Source organism: Rattus rattus, chromosome 1 (assembly GCF_011064425.1).
Source record: "Rattus rattus isolate New Zealand chromosome 1, Rrattus_CSIRO_v1, whole genome shotgun sequence".
Classification (NCBI taxonomy): Eukaryota; Metazoa; Chordata; class Mammalia; order Rodentia; family Muridae; genus Rattus; species Rattus rattus.
The window spans coordinates 250786098-250806739 of record NC_046154.1 but is presented as its reverse complement, the minus strand read 5'-3'; the positions used below and the strand labels follow the sequence as shown (position 1 = coordinate 250806739).

General features: G+C 48.1%; 1 protein-coding gene across 2 annotated transcripts in view; it reads left to right on the top strand.

Moving 5' to 3' along the window:
* Positions 1-20642, top strand: part of Mrtfa (myocardin related transcription factor A) — a 172872-nt gene that overhangs the window by 132674 nt on the left and 19556 nt on the right. For both annotated transcript variants that reach the window (XM_032918186.1, XM_032918182.1), the window contains one exon: positions 9228-9293. In XM_032918186.1, coding sequence (XP_032774077.1) covers positions 9287-9293 — 7 coding nt within the window. In that variant the 5' untranslated portion in view covers positions 9228-9286. The remainder of the gene's footprint in view (positions 1-9227; positions 9294-20642) is intronic.

The window sequence follows — 20642 nt, the reverse complement described above, 5'->3', positions numbered from 1 at the left end:
AAGTACAAATAGCTATACAAATGTGTTCTTAACAAAGTAATAAGGAGTTCAGACGACTTAATAATCCTCATCTCTGCACCTGGTCCCGCGGCCTTAGATGGTATCTGTAACTCCCTTCCTCTACTATCCATTCTGTATCTCCTCCACCCTCTGCAAGCCCCTCAGCAGGCTCTTTTCCTGGAGGAGTGACCCACACCCTCATTCCTGAAGGGTCTGTGTCTTTTGTCATCCTGCTTGGATTAGGCTGTTGTAGTTTCCCTTGGACTTTAATCACAGGACATGGTAGTACTAAGAGACACCCTATGGCATCTCCAGCACTCTAAACATAATCCTTCTTACTACCATTGTGGAGAGGCAACCCAATTTCCCCTATGGTAATCTGAATCTATCACCCTCCTAACATTGTTATTCCTGTCTTAGCCTGTTGGTTTAAGGCCATTAGAAGCCCAAAATGACCAGGGAAGTCTGAGCTTCCAGTTCAATGGAATGTTTGTTGTGGCTCCTAGTAAGAACACTACCCCCCACCCCCTGGAACCAAAACTTCTAGGCCAGCAGAACCTAGAACAGGACAGGAAGCAAAAATTTTCCTAGAGGGTCACTAGGAGTGATAATGAGTGGAACTATTCCTTTCCCACCCCTTGATTCCTGGACCCGTGGATCCTGGCTATGGGAGAAACTGTACCATATATTGATAGGATGCTGAGTCAAAGCATATACTGCCTTCCGAAGAGCTCTGCCCCAGCCTTCCATGCTGCTGCCACATAATTAATGAGGTAGCTGTGTCTTCAAAAGGCCATTGCATTTTCTGTCAGATCAGCTGTTTCAGGATGGTGGGGAATGTGGCAAAGCCAATGGATTCCATGATCATGGGCCCACTCTCTGGCTGTGAAATGAGTTCCTGGGTCAGAAGCAATACTGTATGGAATACCATGATGGTGAATAAGGCATTCTGTAAGTCCACAGATGGTGGTTTTGGCAGAAGCATTACGTGAAGGAAAGGCAAATCTATAACCAGAATAAGTATCTATTCCAGAAAGAACAAAACATTGTTCTTTCCGTGGAGGAAGTGGTCCAGTGTAGTTAACCTGCTACCAGGTTGCTGGCTGGTCACCTCGAGGAATGGTGCCATATCTGGGGCTCAGTGTTGGTCTCCGCTGTTGGCGGATCTGGCATTCAGCAGCAGCAGCTGTAGCCAGGTCAGCCTCGGTGAGTGCAGGTCCATGTTATTGAGCCCAAGCATAACCTCCATCTTGGCCACCATGGCCACGTAGTTCATGTGCCCATTGAGCAATGACAGGGATTAACCACACAGCAGGTCATCTTATCCACTTAGTTATTGAACTCCTCCTCAGCTGAAGTCACCTTTTGGTGAGCATTTACAAGGAACACAAATGGGACACATCCTTTGCCCATTTGGAGAGATTTGTCCACATACTTCTTCCCCAGATAACTTTTTTACCAATTTTCCAGTTTGGTCTTTCCAAGTTCCTGACCAGCCAGCCAATCCATGAGTCAATGAACAATCCTACGTCTGGCCATTCCTTCTTCCTAACAGACTGTAATACCATGTGTGCTGCCCGAAGCTCTTTCCTTCACCTGTGTCTCTCAGGGTTGTTCTGGAAAGGGGTTGTAAAGCTGCAGCTGTCCACTTCCAAGTGGGGCCAGCATAACATGCAGAGCCGTCAGTAAAAGGTCCTACTACTCTCTTCTTAGGTCAGCTGATCATAGGGAACACCCCATGAGGATATAGGTGCATGCTTGGCAGCAGATGGCATCGTAGCAGGAGTAGAGACCATAGGCATTTGAGCAACTTCTTCTGTAACTCGCTTGTGCCTTCAGGACCCACTCGGCCGATCACATATACACCACTTCATTTGATAGCAGACTGCTACTGCGCATGTCCTACTTTATGACTTGGAAGGTCTGATAACACCCAGCTCATGATGGGCAGTTCCAGTCATGGTAACTTGGTGTCCTATCTGTTGTCAAACGTTCAATTTCCACCATTCAGTTTCCACTAAGACCGAATAGCAGGCCAAGAGCTGTTTTTCTTTCTTCCTTTTTTTTTTTTTTTTTTTGAAGATTTATTTATTTTATGTATGTGACTTCAGACACACCAGAAGAGGGAATCAGATCTCATTACAGATGGTTGTGAGCCACCATGTGGCTGCTGGGAATTGAACTCAGGACCTCTGGAAGAGCAGTCAGTGCTCTTAACCACTGAGCCATCTCTCCAGCCCAAGAGCTGTTTTTCAGAGGGAGAACAGTTGTCTGCAGAAGATGGTAGAGCTTTGCTCCAAAATCCCAAAGGTCTCTTCTGTGATTCACCTACAGGGGCCCGCCGAGGCTCCAAACAGCTTCTCTATCTGCCACTGACACCTCAGGTACCATTGGGTCTACTGGATTATGATCCAAGTGGTAGTGCACAGCAGCCTGGACCTGTTGAAGAGCTTCTCCTGTTCCAGGCCCCACACAAAGCTAGCAGCTTTCCGAGTCACCTGGTAAATGGGCCTGAGTAACACACCCAAGTTACTCCAGAATCCAAATAGACTAAAGGTTGGGTTTTTTTCTTGGTGGTGGGAGGGGCCAGGTACAATAAGTTATTTTCCACCTCAGAAGGATTATCTCTGTGTGCCCCACACCACTGATCTCCTAAGAATTTCACTGAGGTAGGTGGTGCTTGAATTTTGGTTGGATTTTTTTCCCATCCTCTGATATGCATATATGTTACCAATGAGTCCAAGGTGGTTGCTACTTCCTGCTCACTTGGTCCAATCAGCATAATGTCATCAATATAGTGCACTGATGTGATATTTTGTGGAAGAGACAGACGATCAAGATTCCTTCTAACTAAGTTATGACACAGGGCAGGAGAGTCTATATATCCTTGAGGCAAAACTGTAAAGGTATACTGCTGGCCTGGACAACTGAAAGCAAGTTGCTTCTGGTGGTCCCTATGGGCAGGTACTGACAAGAAGGCATTTGCTAGGTCAATAGCTGCTTACCAGGTACTGGGAGATGTGTGAATTTGCTCGAAACTACATCTGGAACAGCAGCTGCAATCGGGGTTACTGACTTAGTTTTCGATAGTCGACTGTCATTCTCCATGATCCATTTGTCTTCTGTACTGGCCAGATAGGAGAGTTAGAGGGAGATGTGGTAGAACCACCACCCCTGCATCTTTCAAGTCCTTCATGGTGGTAGTAATTTCTGCAGTTCCTCCAGGAATACGATGCTGATTTTGATTCACTCTTTTCTTTGGCAGAGGCAACTCTAAAGGCTTCCATTTAGCCTTTCCAACCATAATAGCCCTCACCCCACAGGTCAGGGAACCAGTGTGAGAATTCTGCCAACTTCTAAGTATATCTATCCCAATTATACATTCTAGAACTGGGGAAATGACCACAGGATGAGTTTGGGGACACACTGGACCTATTGTGAGTCAGACATCAGTCAAAACTCCATTAATCACCTGTCCTCCATAAGCCCCCACTTTAACTGGAGGGCCACAAGGTTTCTTGGGGTCTCCTGGGGTCAGCATCAATTCAGAACCAGTATCCAATAGATGTCGGAAAGTCTGATTATTTCCTTTCCTTCAGTATACAGTAAAAGGGTACTTGTAAAAGGTGTAAGTCCCCCTGGAGAAAGGCTAACAGCAAAGTTTTTAGGTGTCTTATCAAGATCCTTTCTTGGGGGCAATGTGGCCTTTATTCAAAGAGTTCTGGGTTTGCAGATGTCTCAAGTCTGGAAACTGATTCACTGTCTGAGATTGCTTTTTGCCACTATCCAATGTAGCCTTTCTTTTCTTTGTTTGAGAATTTTTCTGCTTATACAGATCAAACAGATATGCAGTCGGTTTCCTATCTATTTCATGCCTGGAAACACCATGACTGATTAGCCAGTACCAAAGGTCTATTCAAGTCATGCCATTTTGAATGTCACCTCTCCTGTGCCACTGTTATGGGCTGTGTCATTATGAACACTGTTTTGTCTACACTGCCCATTATAATAACTATGGGGAAGAGGAGGAGGAGGAGAAGAAAAGGAAGAAGAGGCCACCACCGCCGCCTTGACAGGGAACGAGAAGGAATTTGAGGTGTGGTGGATAGAAGCAAATACACACATTGGCACTTGGCAGCTGAGCAGGGAAGGGTAAAGGGTGTAAGCCTTTTTCGTTTCCCCTGAAATGTGTTTTAAACAGTTGCCCCTGTAATAGTAGCCAACAGAGCATTAAAGGAGGAAAGACTGGGTTCTGGGCTCTGACTGTGCTGCAGGGCTTTCGGTCAAACATTATCACGACTTGTAGTGATTTCTTTGTTGTCACTGACATGCTGGGTCTCCCCATTTTCCTGTATGTGTTGCACACCGGGCACAGGCCTGCCGTGCAGTGGCTGTGTAGTACTTGCTGATGACTGAGTGAAGAGCTCTCTCCACCCAGCTCCGAGTTCCTGCTCTGAGCGTGGATGCTGGAAAGAACATCAACAGCAGAACTTGGGAACCATCTTCTCAGGGCACCTTCAGCTGCTTCCCAGTGTCATTTGTTGTATTTATTTTGAACAGGATCTTATGTGGCCTTGAGCTGAGTATATATAGGCCAAAAATGACTTTCAGCTTTGATCCCCTGCCTGTGCCCCCCAGAATCCTGGGACCATTGCCACACCTAGTTTGTGTGCTACTGGGCCTCGTGAATGCAGGGCAAGGATCCTACCGACTGAGCTCCACCCCAGGCCCCACTTTTTACCTACTTAATTTTTATCGTAATTGTGTTTTATGTGTATGGGTGTTTTCTCTACATTTATGTCTATGTACCACCTAATATGAGTGGTACCTGAGGAGGCCAGAAGAGGGCATTGGATCCCCTAGAGCTCATGTCACAAGTGGTTGTGAGCCTCTATGTGAAATTGAACCTTGGCCTGCGTGCACAACCACTGAGCCACCCCTCCAGCCCCTCTTCATGTCGTAAGAATAAAACTAGTGTGTTCAGAGTATCTGGGTCTAAGTAATAGGTCATGTGTTTTTACAGTTTGAACACCACTAAGTGAATTTAAGGATATGGGATCAACTACAGTGTGTGATACAGGAATAAAGTTGATGTGACGCACTGTTGCAAGCATGGTGCTCTAATTATCACATGCTCAGCTTCTGAGACGAGCAGCCAGCTGCTTCTCTAGTCCTTCCCAGGAAAGGACGGCCTCTAGTTTGAAGCTTCAGAGCGGTGGAAGTGTGTTTTAGTAAACTTAGTGCTTTGTCCATTCACTCTACGAAATATTTAAAACCAGTTCAAATGACTTGCTTTTATTCTTAAATTTGGGGTGTGTGTGTGTGTGTGTGTAACACACAGACAGACAGACAGACAGGACAGACAGACGGATGGATGGACAGACAGACATGCAGTCTTAGGACAACTTGGAAGAGTTGGTTTTTCTTCTTTCACTGTTTGGGTCACAGGGATCGAACTCAGTTTCAGCCTTTACCTGTGAGCCATAGACAGTGCTAGTCTGGGGAGAATGGAAATAAGAATGTGTCTCCTGTTTGACTGCGTCATCTCTGCTTAGATCTCCTTATCATTCCCCAAATAAGTAAAAAGCCAGCAGATGCCTTCTGTACACAGGCTTGTCTTTTACCTTTGCCAATACCAAATCCCACAAACTTAGTACAGCGTCTGTCTCTACATGGGATTGTGTGGGTAGCCTGCATACAAGTGAACAAGTGCATTTATAGCTGACGAATGGTGAAGCAGCTGACTGGTTGCCAGAAAAGAACTGCAGGACCCGGCTGAGAGACTGTTTAATGGTGAGGAGCACTGGCTGCTTTTCAGAGGATAGAGGTTCGACTCCCAGCATCCACATGTGGCTCACAGCCAGCTGTAACTTCAGTTCCAGGGAATCCAATACCTGCTTCTTAACTCCACAGGCACTGCGTGTGTGTGGTGCACAGATAAGCATTCAGGCAAAATACACATACACATAAAATATTAAAATTCCTTACAAAGAATTGGAAGAAAAAGAAAAGAAACCAGATTAGAATGGCCAGCCCTAGAGCTCTCACTGTCCCGTCTTCTAAACAACAGCACAGTTGCACAGTGGCCCTCGTGACCCTGGCTGTGGGTGCTTCACGCAGGACTGTTAGTTGAAACTTCAAAGTCACTCTTGGATAATAGCCGTTTCATAATTATTCTTTATTTGATTTCATTGGTTCTCTGCTCCCTGAGCTCAGATTAATTTGTTACATTTAAGCAGTCCTTAATGCTAATCTTACCAGGCCTTAGAAGCACTGTAGAAGATGACAGACGATTGATTGCCCTTTATCCCCTTCCATCCCGTCGGGCCTGGCTCTCCCTTCTCTTCCTCATGAGTAGGTGCTGCCTGCTGAGTGCCCACACTGAAGACTGCAGGGCAGGCTGGAACCAGCTTCCATTCTCATGAGCTTTGTGGCACAGAACAGCAAATGTAAAGGGACGTGCTCTAATTTTCTTCTGTGTGAGAGGAGATAACGATCACGCCGTCTTCGCAGACTACCCACTTTCTTGTCAGTGCCGAGGGTAAAACTGAGGGCTCTGCATGTGTTAGCTACGACCCCTGAACTGTAAGGCCATCATCGTGTGCGGTGGTTGAGTAAGTTAAAAGCACTCAGTCACTGAGCACAGAAACAAGTGACAAACACAGTGGCTCCTCGCAGGCTGCATCTCAGTGCTGTGCTGCTGGTGTTCATGTTAACGCTGCAGGCCACTTCCTAGGCGAGATTCTCCACTCAATTGATTACCTCATCTCCCTTGACCCTAATCTGAACCAGTGGTTTTCCTCAGCACCAGATAATGAACCCGGAGGCTTCTTATCTCAGCAGAGCTGACTTGCAGAAAATCTTGGGAGAAACAAAGTTAGGAGCTCAGGTTATGACATCAGATTGTTTGGGTTCGATTTTTGTTCCACCCCTTATTACTGAGACAAAGGAGGAAAACTGGTCTCTGTGGGCCTCACTTTCCTAACCCGTGAGGTGGGATAAACAATACCAGTCTCCTTAGGGCTCTTAGGACAGTTAAGTGGTTTCAGAACATGCATAGGACTGAGAGGTAGCTCACTGAGCATCTGCCTGCTGTGCACAGGGCCTGGGGTTTGATCCCCATTGTCACAAAACCACAACACCCACACACACACACACACACACACACACACACACACACACACACACACATACACACACACACAGACACACACACACCACACACACAGACAGACACACAGACAGATACACACACACAAGACACAGACAGACAGACACGCGCACACACACATAGACACAGACAGACACACATACATACACACACATAGAGACACACTGATACACACACACATAGACACAGAGACAGACACAGACAGACAGATAGACACAGACACACATATGCATGCATGTGCACACACACACACACCACACACACCAAAGGTGTGTAGGATAGGGTCTGGCACAAAGCACATGCTATAACATCAGCCACTAGTGTGGTCATTGTTTTTACCTATTTAATTACGATTTTTATTTTAAACAATGTTAATTTGTAAAATATTATCTTCTTTGTTAGATTCCCAAACTGTGTCTGTCATCATTTTGAGAGTCAATTTAGTTCTCTCTCCCTCCCCCTCCCTCTCTCAAGACAGGGCTTCTCTGTGTAGCCCTGGCTGTCCTGGAACTCACTTTGTAGACCAGGCTGGCCTCAAACTCAGAGATCTGTCTGTCTCTGCCTCCTGAGTGTGATTAAAGATGTCTGCCAATTCAATACTCTGTAGCCAAGGTATGCTTTGAATTTTTGATCTTTCTGCTTCAGCCTTCTGAGTAGCTGCCCCACCAGATGATTCCTGTCACTAAATGCCTGCTGTAATAAAAAATAGGAAGAACATGTTTTCCTTTTGAAACAGACTTTTACTTTGTAGCAGCCCCAGGCTGCTAACAATCCTTTGCCTCAGCTTTCAAAGGCTGGGAGACTCGGGAGATCTAGGGAGGAGCCGCCATGCTCAACTCAGTGAGGCCTTTTTAAATTAAACTTACAGGAGCTTGTAAACCACATGTAAAGTAGCTTAGGTGAGCCAAAGTAATTCTGAATATAGGGAGACCAGATAAAGAAAGTGGGCATTTTCAAGCAAAAATGAAATTTTAAAGGTGGGGGAAAGTCCGTGGTACTTAAGGAAGAGTAAAAGTTAACATTCTCGTTGCGGTGTCTCACCCTAGGGAATAGAGCCTGAAAGTCACCAGTGCAGCCAGATGTGAATTAAGAGCAGGAGACGAGCCTGCTAACAGGGCAGGGAAAGGAATTTGGAACACAAGTCGTAGTTTTGAGGGAAAGAGAAGTTTTGCCTTGTCCCTGTGACTTTGAGACATAGGTAAGAGCCCAATCATTGTCCTCCCATTTTCAGGTGCCTCGACAAACCGCTGTGTAGAAAAGGCCCATGTAGTGGACCACTATTCCTAGTAGATGAAGGGCCCTACAGTTGAAACCTGTTATATGGAAGGGGACTTGCTTTGAGCTGTGGGATCCTCCTAACCCTCCCCAGACATTTTCTTAGCATCGTAGCACAGCTATGCTAGTTGATCCTTTGAGTAGCATGTAGTTAAAGATGACTGATATTGAGTTTGGTAAAACCCCTGTTGTTTCATTAAGCAGTGTTGCAGAACAGAGCTGGGAGCGACACCTGTCTCCACCAGCCTGGATGTACTCTGAGTCGTCTCATCTCGGCAAAGAAAGGCCTGCGTGAAAACAGAACCTGTGGATGGCTAGATACCTTGTAGTCTAGAGGAATGTGGTGCGTGGTGAAGGTAGCCGTAATTTTAGATCCTGGTCTCTGCCGAGTGCATTTGTTCATACTATGGGCAACCATTGCTGAGAACTTAGCCCGTAACCGGAAGCTCTTTGTGCTGGGTGCCGGCCCCATTAGACTTTCTTTGAGCCTAGAATTGGTGTTCTGAGTCCCAGGAGGAAGGCTGAGCCCTGTAAGGTTTAAGCAAGAGGCAAGACTGGTAGTTTGTGGACTGTTATCACCCTGCAAGACTCTTCGCAACTTCCTCTTGCCGCCCACAGCAGAATGCGGAAACCCTGCTGTGTCAGGCCACTTCTGCAGTTACCCAGATCCTCCTTTCACATCATAGCCTAACTGTTTGACTCTTTCTGCATTTGAGAATGTGTCTGCTGAGGTGGACGGCTGACTAACCTTCATCTGTCTTCTCTTCTTGCTACCATGCAGTGCTGCAGTTGAAGCTCCAGCAGCGGCGGACCCGGGAGGAGCTGGTGAGCCAAGGGATCATGCCGCGTAAGTGTCTCTCTCAGCATTTGTACACTTGTTCTTTGTGTTGACATGGCTCCTGTGTGGCACCGGAACATCCCACAGAGCAAGGGTCACAGGTCATTTTTCCAGTCTCACCCACCTCCTACTCTTCCATCAGGAATCCTTGATGGAACAGGTAGTCAATGACCCAGATTCACCGCGTTCAGTGAAACATGTGGTGTTAGGTTTCAAGCAGGTTTCAATTCAAAAGTCCTTTGCTTTTGAGTTACCCCTTCCCTGGGTTTACAGCTCCCTTCATGTGAGGGGCAGGGGCTGCTCTGTTCACTTGTGCTTTGCCTCTATGCTCAGGTGTTAGGAGGAACCCCTGCTCTTCCACTGCAGACAGGTACTGTCCGTGAACCGCAGCTTATTTTAGCTGAGAGGCACCCATGGAGGATGTGGGTGTGTGCATGCCTGGATGGAGCTCTGGGTGAGCTGCTCGGACGCTGGGCCAGTGACTGCGTCCTTGGGGTAGAAATGAAACCAAACCTTAGCATCTGATAGAAACAAGAAAGCCTGCTCTGAATACTAAGACACTGTGGACAGTGACGGCCGGATCCAGGGTCTTGCTCTTCCGACATGTCTTCGTGAGTTCTCAGTAGATCACACAAGCTTCCGTCCCCTGGTGGATGTCATCACCACGCGGCTCCACCCTGAGGAAGAGGATAGCACTTGCACACACACCAATCACAACATCTGCTTTCAAGAGAAAACTGGTCCCCCTCACTTTATCGCCTGCTGCCCCACTGCCATCCACGTTGTTGCCCCTCATTCAGGGTAGTGATGTGTGCAGCTGGCAGTGAGTCTGCCCCTCATTCAGACCTGTGCTTAGTGGAGGCAGAGAAGTTCATACCACACCGCCTGGTAAGTGCGGTGTAGTAAGTTAGTGGTGGTGGATGCGCTAGCCGTTACCAGGAAAAGTTGGAGCCACTCTGGGTAAGCTGGGGACAAAAGCCGTGCCTCGTTCCTATGTTTCCATCATTGGAAGGCTGAGGCAAGGGTTCAAGGCCAGATTGGGTTATAATGTGAGGCTAGGTCAAAACAACAGCTACAACAAAAAACAGAGAAAACAGAAAAAGAAACCAGAAAAGCCAGCGGAGAATTGTGAGCTGAGAGTCAGGGCACCACGTAGACAAGAGGCGTTGGTTTGTAGGCACAGGAGGAAGCCAGTGAGGCTTCTAAAGCGTTGAGAATGGTGTGCTCATGTTTGATTCGTATCGTGTATTAAACCTTTTGTTCCCCGTCCCTGACTATGGTGGGACTCACCTGCTGTTCTCTGTGGTCTGTGAACCTCCAGAGAAGGACTCACACCCCAGCCCTGATGTCAGACCTCTGCAGTAGAATCTGCAGTGTGCCTCACGGTCTGCAAGCCTCAGCCAGGAGCCAGTCTCATCCTCTTAGGGCCCTTCACAAATGGCATGTTTGTTCAGTGTCCACCTCGTGCACGCAGCCCCTCATCCACTACAGCGATCCAGACATTAAACTCAGCCAGAGTTTGGGTTGCTGCAGTCACCGCGTGCAGATTCATAGCAGCTGCTGTAAGGCCTCACTGATTCTGAGAGCCTCGTCTTTAGGGCCGTAGGAGGTTTGGGGCCGGAGTTTGTGCAGGAGTGGAACGCCTGCATCCCGCATCCCAACATCCATGGTACACTGGGGCCACTGTCGGGTAGAACTGAGCAGTCATGGCTTTGCTGCTTGTGTGGTACTCACAAATTACAGCTGTCTGCGTGCACCTTCAGCCACTGAGCTCCTGAAGAAAAGCATTTGTGTTTCTGTCCCCCAGTACCTGGCCCTAGATGAATGACGGCAGCTGAGTACAAAGTAGTGTGTGTGGATGCGTGTGTGCGTGTGTGCGTGCGTGTGTGTGTGTGTGTGTGTGTGTGTAAAAACTAACAGATTAGCTAGAATTATGATCACGGCATTTGAAATAATCTCAGTGACTCTCCCATCTTGCTGGGAGCCCAGGTCTCAAGCTGTCCTAGATATCTAACTGCATGCTTGGGCTGTCTCTGTGGTTTGGGAACACTCAGCCTCTCCTGTGGGAGTAGAAATGGCTCCTTGAGTGTCTCCCCTCCAGGACCTCTCCCTGTAGAAAGTGCTGGTTTTCAGCTTCTCTCAGAGGAAAAGAGAACAAAGATGGTGGGGAAGAGAAGTGGAGTGCAGACAAGTGTCAGGTGTGAGGCGACCCCTCACCAGTGTGCGGGAACACACACACTGGGTAGCACTGGTAGGCCGCATGTGCCCAAAGAGGCTCCATGTTTCTGCTGGCCCGCAGAGGTGAGTAGCCCAGTGCCGCCCTGCCTGCCCCCCTCACCTCTACCCTGCTGGTGCTCACCGCTCTCCTCACCTCACTGTAGTCTTTTAAGGGAAACATGGCCAGTGCCAGCAAGCAGACTGAAAAGTAACACCTACTCTGAAGTGTCCGCTTGCAGTCCATGGGGGTGGCCTGAGGTGTTTCCACAGAACCCTTGCATTTAAATTTGTTGTACAACAGAGAAGGAAGGCAAGTAAGCAAAGCCACAGAAAGGAACAAGGTCCCTGGGGCTGTGCTTTATTTCTGGTTTATACCTTAAATCTTTGATGAGTATGGAAGGGAAAAGACAACCTGGCTTGTTTATTTTCCAGAATCCTCTCTTGCAGTTCCCATGTAGGCCAAGCTTTTCCGTTCAGCTGGGGCAGCAAGTCTGCAGGACATGGTGTACTTCAGGGGCTCCGTCCCATCACGGTCGTTCCTGTTCCATGTGCACTCAGCACTGACAGCAGCGTCGCTAGGATTTAAGGGATTAAACTCCTCTAGTTCCCACATACCTTTCTCCGCAGCTCATGTTCTCTGACCATGTGTCTCAGCTGTGGATATGGAGCTGGTTTCCCATGTACTCTAAACAGGGCCATTTCCCAGGATCCTTGAATCTCATTATATAAACACATGTCGCAGATATAACACCTCTTAAAACTCGTCAAATACAGAGTGCCCATGCCATCTAGGCTCTGAACGTTATCTAGTGCTCTCTGAAGAAGAGGGAAGATGGCACATGCAGGAAGCTAGCGGGCCCTCCAGTCCACAGCCAGGAGTGCCTTGTCATCAGGAAAAAGGCTCAGAGTCTGGCCGTGTGTGGGACTGACAGGTACACGTAAAGTGAAGGCCAGAGGTGGGCACAGTGTTCTGACAGGGCCAGCTGTCAAAGAGGCATACCATTCCAGAGGCCGGTGTGGATGCTGTCTGGACCCAGGCAAAGGACAAGGACTCCTGTGAATTCCTGGGTATGAGAGAAGAGCCACTAGTCTTTCCTTCTCAGTCCGTTCCACCAAGACTTCTTGACAGTGAGCACAGAGGGAACGTTTTTCGGGTGCTGCAGCCAACCCGTTTATCTGTCACCGTGAGCTAGTACCGAGCAGCCGTGATAGGGGTACATCTCTGTCCTTGAAATGCTCTGGGGGCTTGGCCTGGCCTCCCTGAGCTTGGCTTTTCAGTCCTTTCGTGGCTTTCCTCCCGCCCTGCTTCTCTTCCTTCCTTTTGTTTTTGGTGCTGAAAATCAAACCCAGGTCCTCATGCTGAGCAAATGGTCTTCCTCCTGAGCTCTAACCTGAGCTGTACCCTGTCCTTCCTTTTTATTTGCTTAGTGTGTGTGTGTGTGTGTGTGTGTGTGTGTGTGTGTGTCTGTATATGTGTCATGTATGTGTGTGTATCTGTATGTGTGTTAAGTGTGTGTATGTTTCTGTAGGTGTGTTGTTTGTGTGTGTGTCTCTGTATGTGTGTTGTTTGTATGTGTGTCTCTGTATGTGTGTTGTTTGTGTGTGTGTGTGTGTGTCATGTGTGTGATGTATGTGTGTCATGTGTGTGATGTATGTGTGTGTATCTGTGTGTATGTGTGTCAAGTGTGTGTGCATGTGTGTGTGTGTGTGTGTGTGTGTGTGTGTGTGTGTATAGATGTCCAGGATCACTTCTCTCCTTCATGTGAATCCCAGGAATTGAACTCAGGTCATCCAGCTTGGCAGCAAACACCTTTACCTGCAAAGCTACCTTGTGCTGTGTCTTTACATTGTAATCCCTGTCTAGCCAGTGCCATTGGTGACCTATGTCTGACTGGTTAGAATTCAGGAGTGTGAGGACAGCTAGTTAGGCTCATCCAAACGCAGCCTCAGATACACTGATGAGCAGAAGAGTGACTGGCTCCACCAGCTGACTGAATGGTTTTAGGTTTTCGTGTAAATCCCGTATGTCTCCTGCTGACCCTGCAAAGAACGGTTGTGAGCAATAGATCCTAACACTGTGAATAAACTCTGACCCACCTTTGCTTTCTAGCCCTCCACTTGCAGTCTGACCCTGTTGTTCGTCTTGAACTAAGGCTGTTGGCTCCTTAGTCAGTCTCAACACTTAGCACCCATAGCTAACGTGAGTGATCATTTTGTTAGGCCCCAGTGTCTGCTACAGAGTTCCTGTTCATCTCACCCAGAAGAGAGATCTTAGTTTGACAAAGGGTTACACGTCACCCCGTGAGGCAGTGGGATTCATTCTATGTCCCCTTTCCACTCAAGTTAAATTCTTCTTTGTGGGGAGGAGAGGGTGGACTAAAGCAAGTCTCACCCTCACAGGGGTCACTCGGGCCACCGTGTTGTGTTCCTTTCCTACAAAAGACTAAGGTGATAAAGTTGTAGGTTTGTTTGCTTGGTTTTGTTAAAGGGTTTCTTTCCATATGTATTAGTGCTTTGTACGCAATATGGAAGTGCACCACATGCATACCTGGGGCCCACAGAGGTCAAAAGAAAACACTGCTTCCCTAGAACTGAAGTGGCAGGCAGTTGTGGATGGCCACGTGGATGCGGAATCAGACCAGGTCTTCTGCAAGAGCACCGAGTGCTCTTAGCTGCTGAGCCGCGTCTCCAGCCTGAAAATGCTGATACTGTTAGGGACATCCGTCTCCATGCATACTTCATACTTCACAGTACCCTTGTGTGTGGGCCAGGGCAGGGCAGACGCTTGTCTGTCTAGGCTTCCACTGTCCATTTGTTTAAGTCCATTTGAAAGGATACTTTTATGTAAGTCTCAGAATTGCTACCCTGTTAACCAGAGGTTTGGCTAAGATCCACTCATTCTAGAAGGAGCTTAGAAAATCCCCCCCTCCAACACAGCTTTAGCCAGCGGGTAGTTCTGGTTGCCTTAGGCTCTGACTGCTCCTGTGCCCCTCGGAGCCTCAGCACAGCCCATCGGCCCTCTCAGATACAGAGGGGATTTGGGCTGAAAAGATGCTCTTCTCTTGTCCACCCCACCCTTTCCCTTCCCTCTTTCCCTTCCTCCATCTCATCTTCTTCATCCTGTTGTTCTTTTTGTTGTTTTGTTTTTGTTAATGAAGAGAACCCTATGAGATGATATGTTTTTTCCACAGGAATGTGATTGTTTATCTGTAGCCACAGCTCTAGTGTTTTGTATTTGGAATAAGGCTGGACTGACTCCTAGATTTGAAACCCAAAGAGAATTGTGTTAGGTGTGTGAGCATGTAGTTCCAGGGGTGCTTTCCTGTAACTCGGGAAGACTCCTGAGCCCATGGCTGTGCTCCTGATGGACATCGGAGTCCTCGTCTCTGCTGTTCAGGGTGTATATGGGCCACAGTGGACACTGACTGGCATAGAGGCCCTTCAGGGCCAGTTGTTCCCAAGTCTCAAAATCAGAGTCTGGAGTTCATTGTGTGTGCCTGAAACAAAAAACAAACAAGTCTTGTTGACAGGGTAGAGGAAGTCTTCTTAAAATTAGCGTTCATTGGCCAGGCCTGGGAGCACACACCTTTAACCACGGCACTCAGCAGGCAGAGGCAGGGGATCTCTGTGAGTTTGAGGCCCGCCTCATCTACAGATTGAGTTCCAGAACAGCCAGAAGAAAAGAGAGAGACCGAGTTATTTGTGAGTGAGTGTATGCGGTGGCTATGCCCGTGTCACAGTGTGTGGGAGGCCAGGGGACTGGGGGCCTTGGTTCTCTTCTACCGTGTGCGTCCCAGAGCTGAGACTCTGCTCAGCAGAGAGTGCCTTCCCCACGCGCCGTCTCACTGGCCCTAACCAGTCCCTTGTTTTACCCTGGCCTAGAAATTGCCATGTAGATCAGGCTAGCCTCAAACTTGTAGTGATCTGCCTGCCTTTGCCTCCCTCCTGCTGGAATTAAAGGCCTGCACTGTCCTGAGAGGCTGCCAGCTAATCTTTGATGAAGGTTTTGGGTTTTTTTTTAGAATTATTTATTTTATGTATGTGAGTACACTGTCGCTCTCTTCAAACACAACAGAAGAGGGCATTGGATTCCATTACAGATGGTTGTGAGCCACCATGTGGTTGCTGGGAATTGAACTCAGGACCCCTGGAAGAGCAGTCGGTGTTCTTAACCGCTGAGCCATCTCTCCAGTCCTTTGATGAAGTTTTATATACAATTTTATTATCTTTTTAAAAGAACAGGAGGGTGGTGTTCCTTTTCAAATTTGTTCTTAATATTTGAGGTATAAAGGACAATATTTTTTCAAGGTACTAATGAGTGGGGTATAGCATGCCTGGTCTACACAACACATTCCAGGCCAGTCAGGGCTGCCTCTGAGAACGGAAAAGATACTAAAGGAAGCAGAGAGGGCTGTGGATCTGTCTGTTGGCCGCCTTGTTAATGTTACAGATCAGGTAGATAGATGCTTGCCCAGCATCCTCAGCACCACTCACGGACAAAGACAGAGCTCATCGCATGCCAAGCAGAACCCTGGGGCATGTGATGATGGGCGTGCCCATGTATGCGTGCGTACCTGTGTGTGTGTACCTGTGTGTGTGCGTGCGTGCGTGCCTGTGTGCTTGCATGCATGGGTACTCATGCGTGTATTATTGGTTTTGAGGATCCTTTCCAACTTTCAGATCATTCTCTCTCAGCTTCCCAGCCACCGTGCCTGGCTGAGACTAATGTTTTTTAACTGTTTTGGACTTTACCAAGGAAGGTGTACTGGAACAATAGACCAGTCTAAGGCCTCTGGCTGCAGAACAATGTGACAGTCACAAGTAAACACCTGTGGCAACCATAAGGTTTTACGCACTCTTAAAAAGTTGACTATGGTGACAAGTGCCTATAAACCCAGCCTGGGTCCTTGGGACCTGCTGGCCTGTCTAGCCCAGCCATCAAGATCAAGGTTTAATGAGAGACACTATCTAAAGAAGGAAGGTGGAGGGACGCCAAGCTGCCTCAGTGGGTAAAGGCAGTTGCCGCTGAGCCTGATGACCTGTGTTCGACCCCAGGCCCTATTTAGTAGAAGCAGAGAAGCCCAGACAGCTGCCCTCTGACTTTTACACATGCGCCATGGTGTGTGTACCCCCACCACACACACAATGCACAAAAATATATAAAATATGAAAGGAAAAAGAAACTTGAAAGTGGGCCAGAGCTGTGGGTGAGGGGTAAGAGTGCTGTAGTGGTAAGTTCCTGTCGAGGACCACAGCTGAGTTTCCTGCACTCCTGTTGGGTGACTCACAGCCAACAGTAACTTTATCTCCATGGGCTCCAAAATCCTCCACATGCCCTCTCAAGTGTTTGTATGGGCATGTATGGGTATGTACGTGCGCACGTACAAGCTCACACATGTGTGTGTATTCACACAAATAGAAATAAATCGTGAGTTTCTAGTCATAAAACAATTAAAATAATAAGCTGCTAAGTGGTTGAAGAAGATACTAGATGTTGACCTTTGCCCTCCACATTCATATGTGCATATGTGTATGTGCACACAAAGAACTGTAACTGCATGTATGTCAGAGGCAAACCTGGAAAACCAGTGTGTTGATCACGTTTCCATTACCATAACAAATACATAAAGTGACCAACTTATTAAAGGTCATCTTTGCTCACGGCTTGCCTGCATGTATGTCACATGTATGCCTGGTCCCCATGGAGGCCAGAAAAGGGCATCAGAGGCCCCAGGAACTACAGATGGTTGTGAGTCACCATGTCTGTGGTGGGAGCCAGTCTGAGACTTCTGCAGGAGTAGCCAGTGTCGTGGAGTCTGAGGCTGACGCATGGCTGACTGGCCTGTGGAGACAACACACAGTGGTCGGAGTGCACAGCTGAGCTGTTAGCTCATGGAGCTGGGAAGCTAAGGAAGGAAAGGGGGACGATCCTTAACCTTTTTCAAGCTCTGCTCCAGGGTTTATCACTTCCTGGTGGTAGCACAGGCTAAGGACCAAGTCTTTAACACTCATAAGCCATAGCAGTCAGATTCAAAGTATTTGGCACTGTGTCTTACCCCTGGCAAGCCGTGTCTTTGACATGCGTGTACCAGCCTGCACACCTCTTCTCCTGGGCTTGCTCTTCCCACCACTGGGCCAAGCGGGAGCTTCTCGAGCAGCTTGTACCTCAGATCTCTGCCTCTTAATTCATCCTTCCTTTTTGTGTACATGTGTGTGGAGGGCAGAAGTACTATTCCTTAGGGCCTTCCATCTCCCAGCCCTGGGGTCACAAGCATGAACCACTGTATGCAGCCTTTTTTAAACGTGTGGTCCTGAGATTGTGTTAATGCTCACAGAAGCACTTTACTGACTGAGCCTCTCCTGCACTCCTGGCTTCATTTGTGGTAGTCGGTTTTTATGCTGGTCTGGGTGGGAGTGACAGCCAGGTACCAAAACAAGGGTGGCGTCAAACCTACATCCAAAACAGGATATGTGTTGAAGAATGCGTCATGACTTAGTGTGGGCCTTGCTTGCCCTGGATGCGTGGTTCCTTCTAACTAAGGCTCCGACTTTGCTTCTCAGGAACTTACTGTCTTAGTCTTGCTGCTTTTATCGTCATAGTCAGGCCGGAGAGCCGTTGACATGGCTCTTTGATTAATGGCCTTTGTTGCAGGTATTTTGATGGTCATAGGCAGTCCGCTGACACAGACAGAGAATGGAGTCAGGCCCAGTGAGCACTCAGATTGCTTCCCGCACATGTCGTTTCTTTCCAGCGGGTAAGAGGGGAAGAGGCTGCAGCAGTAACAGGCGCCTCACCTTAACCCAGCGAGCGGCTGGCAGAACACTTTCACTTTGCTTCATGCTAATCATCACTGGGTGGGGTATAGTAAGCGCAACTGCCACTTTGTGGATGAGGACCAAAGCCTCAGAAGTCACATGACTTGCCCTTAGCTTCACTGTCTTTTAGAAACAGAGGCACATTCAACTCAGCTTTTCACTCAGCTTTTCTCCGTGATGCCTGTCATTGATCCTAAAGGAAACACTTTGGGGTAGTGCTTACACACATGGGAATTTTCAATACTGAAATACTTGAAGGGGCTGGGGACACAGCTCAGCTGGTAAAGTATTTGCCTGCTGTGCATGAATCCTTGGGTTCAGCGCCCAGCAGCACATAAACTAGGTGAGGTGGCGTGTGCCTGCCAGCCTCATCCTCCGCTACCTAAGGTCAAAGCTATGAGCTACTAAGGTAGAAGGGCAGGGCAGGGGTTCTCTTGAAAACTGACACAGCATCCACTTGAGGTCCTGGATTTCTGGGCTCAGGAGGTCAAGTTTCAGAGGCAGAGACGATCATTGGTTTGGCCTCAGGATTGCTGTCCATGTCTGCTGCTCTCTGCCTCGGTTATGAGTGCCTGTGCTAAGTCAGGAGCACTTAGTTTCTATGGATGCTTCCTGAGCGTTGCGTATCTCTGACTGGACAGAGGTCTAAGCAAGGACCTGCAGTCTGTTACATGATCTCCAGGCCTTCAGAGCTGCTCAGGTGGGCCTACTGCGCCCTGGAGTGAGTCTCCTGCCTGGGACAGAATCCCGGAATCATCACCTCGATGTTTATGTTAGCCCTTGTACTAGAGCGGTGTAGCCAGCCTATGCCCTTCTGTAGGGTATGAGGGAGGGGCTGTCTCTGTTTCCTCTGTCTGTCCCAAGGCTCTCTGTTCTTCCCTGCTGGGTGGAAGGCCTAGCTGCCATCCCAGGCAGCAGCAATGGGTTCTAGCCAGGGTGTGAGGACAGCAGCAGAGGCCAGATTTATTAAGTCACATCCAGTCCAGGACCTCGCATGGGCCGGACTCTGCTGAGGTGCTCCACCCAGCCGGATGCTCTGACTCCCAGGAATATAACTCTAGAAATTGGAACTCTTTAGCCATGAAGTCAGTGTGGTTGAAATGTCAACCTTGGCAATCAATGGGCTGGCAGATGTCAAAGGCAGACGGCCCATATCTCAGAGCTGAAAATTCAAGCCAGGCTGTTAAGAAAGTTGGTGAAGTCCTTCCACATGTACTGTTCATCACTTAGGACTGTGGGAGGGTGGACATCCATAAATCCCCACTTCTCACTTCTGTTTGTCCTTTGGACTAGTGAAACAGTGATTTCCAAACTTCTGTGGTACCAAAATTGCCAACCCACCAGAGATAAGACTTCTTAGAGTCCAAGACTCTAGAGACCCCTGAACTCTACTGGAATGGAGTACCCTTGTCTTGAGCTGCACTTGGGGAATGAACGGTTCCTGGATTTACTTTGTGGAGGATATTGCTGTTCTGTTCTCCCCCGAGTGGCAGTAGAACGCAGCTCTGTTCAGAGGTTTGAGTTGATGTCAAAGGTAACTTTGCTGCCCCATGGGGGAGAGAGAGCCTCCACACCTCCCGCCCCCAAGAAGCCTGCCTTTCCTGTCTCAGTAGTGGTGTAGCATCTGTCACAGTTCTGAAAAAGATAACTCTCCAGAGCTGTGCGACTCAGTTTCTCTGGGTAGGGTTTGATTGTCCAGTGGCCTCTTGTCCTTTATGCTGGCCTCTTCAAGAAAAGAAGAAGGAGGGGTTGGGGATTTGGCTCAGTGGTAGAGCGCTTACCTAGGAAGCACAAGGTCCTGGGTTCGGTCCCCAGCCCCGGAAAAAAAAAAAAATAAATAAATAAATAAATAAATATCATTAAGAAAAGAAGAAGGATACCTTGGAAGCGCAAGGCCCTGGGTTCGGTCCCCAGCTCCGAAAAAAAAGAACCAAAAAAAAAAAAAAAAGAAAAGAAAAGAAGAAGGAATAAAATAGGAAACTACATCTCTGTATTTGCTCAAGCTTAAAGCTGAAGTCTTCCTTCTGTCATATTGCCAATTTAGAGAAAATGATGAGGTCATAAAATGCCATGGGGGGAAAAACCAAGAGCTCTTAGGGGAAAGGATTCCTTTAGCTCACAGTCCCAGACTAGAGTCACGTTGTTTGTGGTTGAGCCCCAAGTAGCTAGGCACGCCGAATCTACAATCCTGCAGCAGAGAGGAGTTGGTCCACACATACATGGCTGTACGCAGCATGGTTGCTCTCCTCTGATGAAGCTCAGGACTTCTTGCTAAGGATGGTATCGCCCACAGTGGGCAAATCTTCCCAACTCAGTCAAAACTCC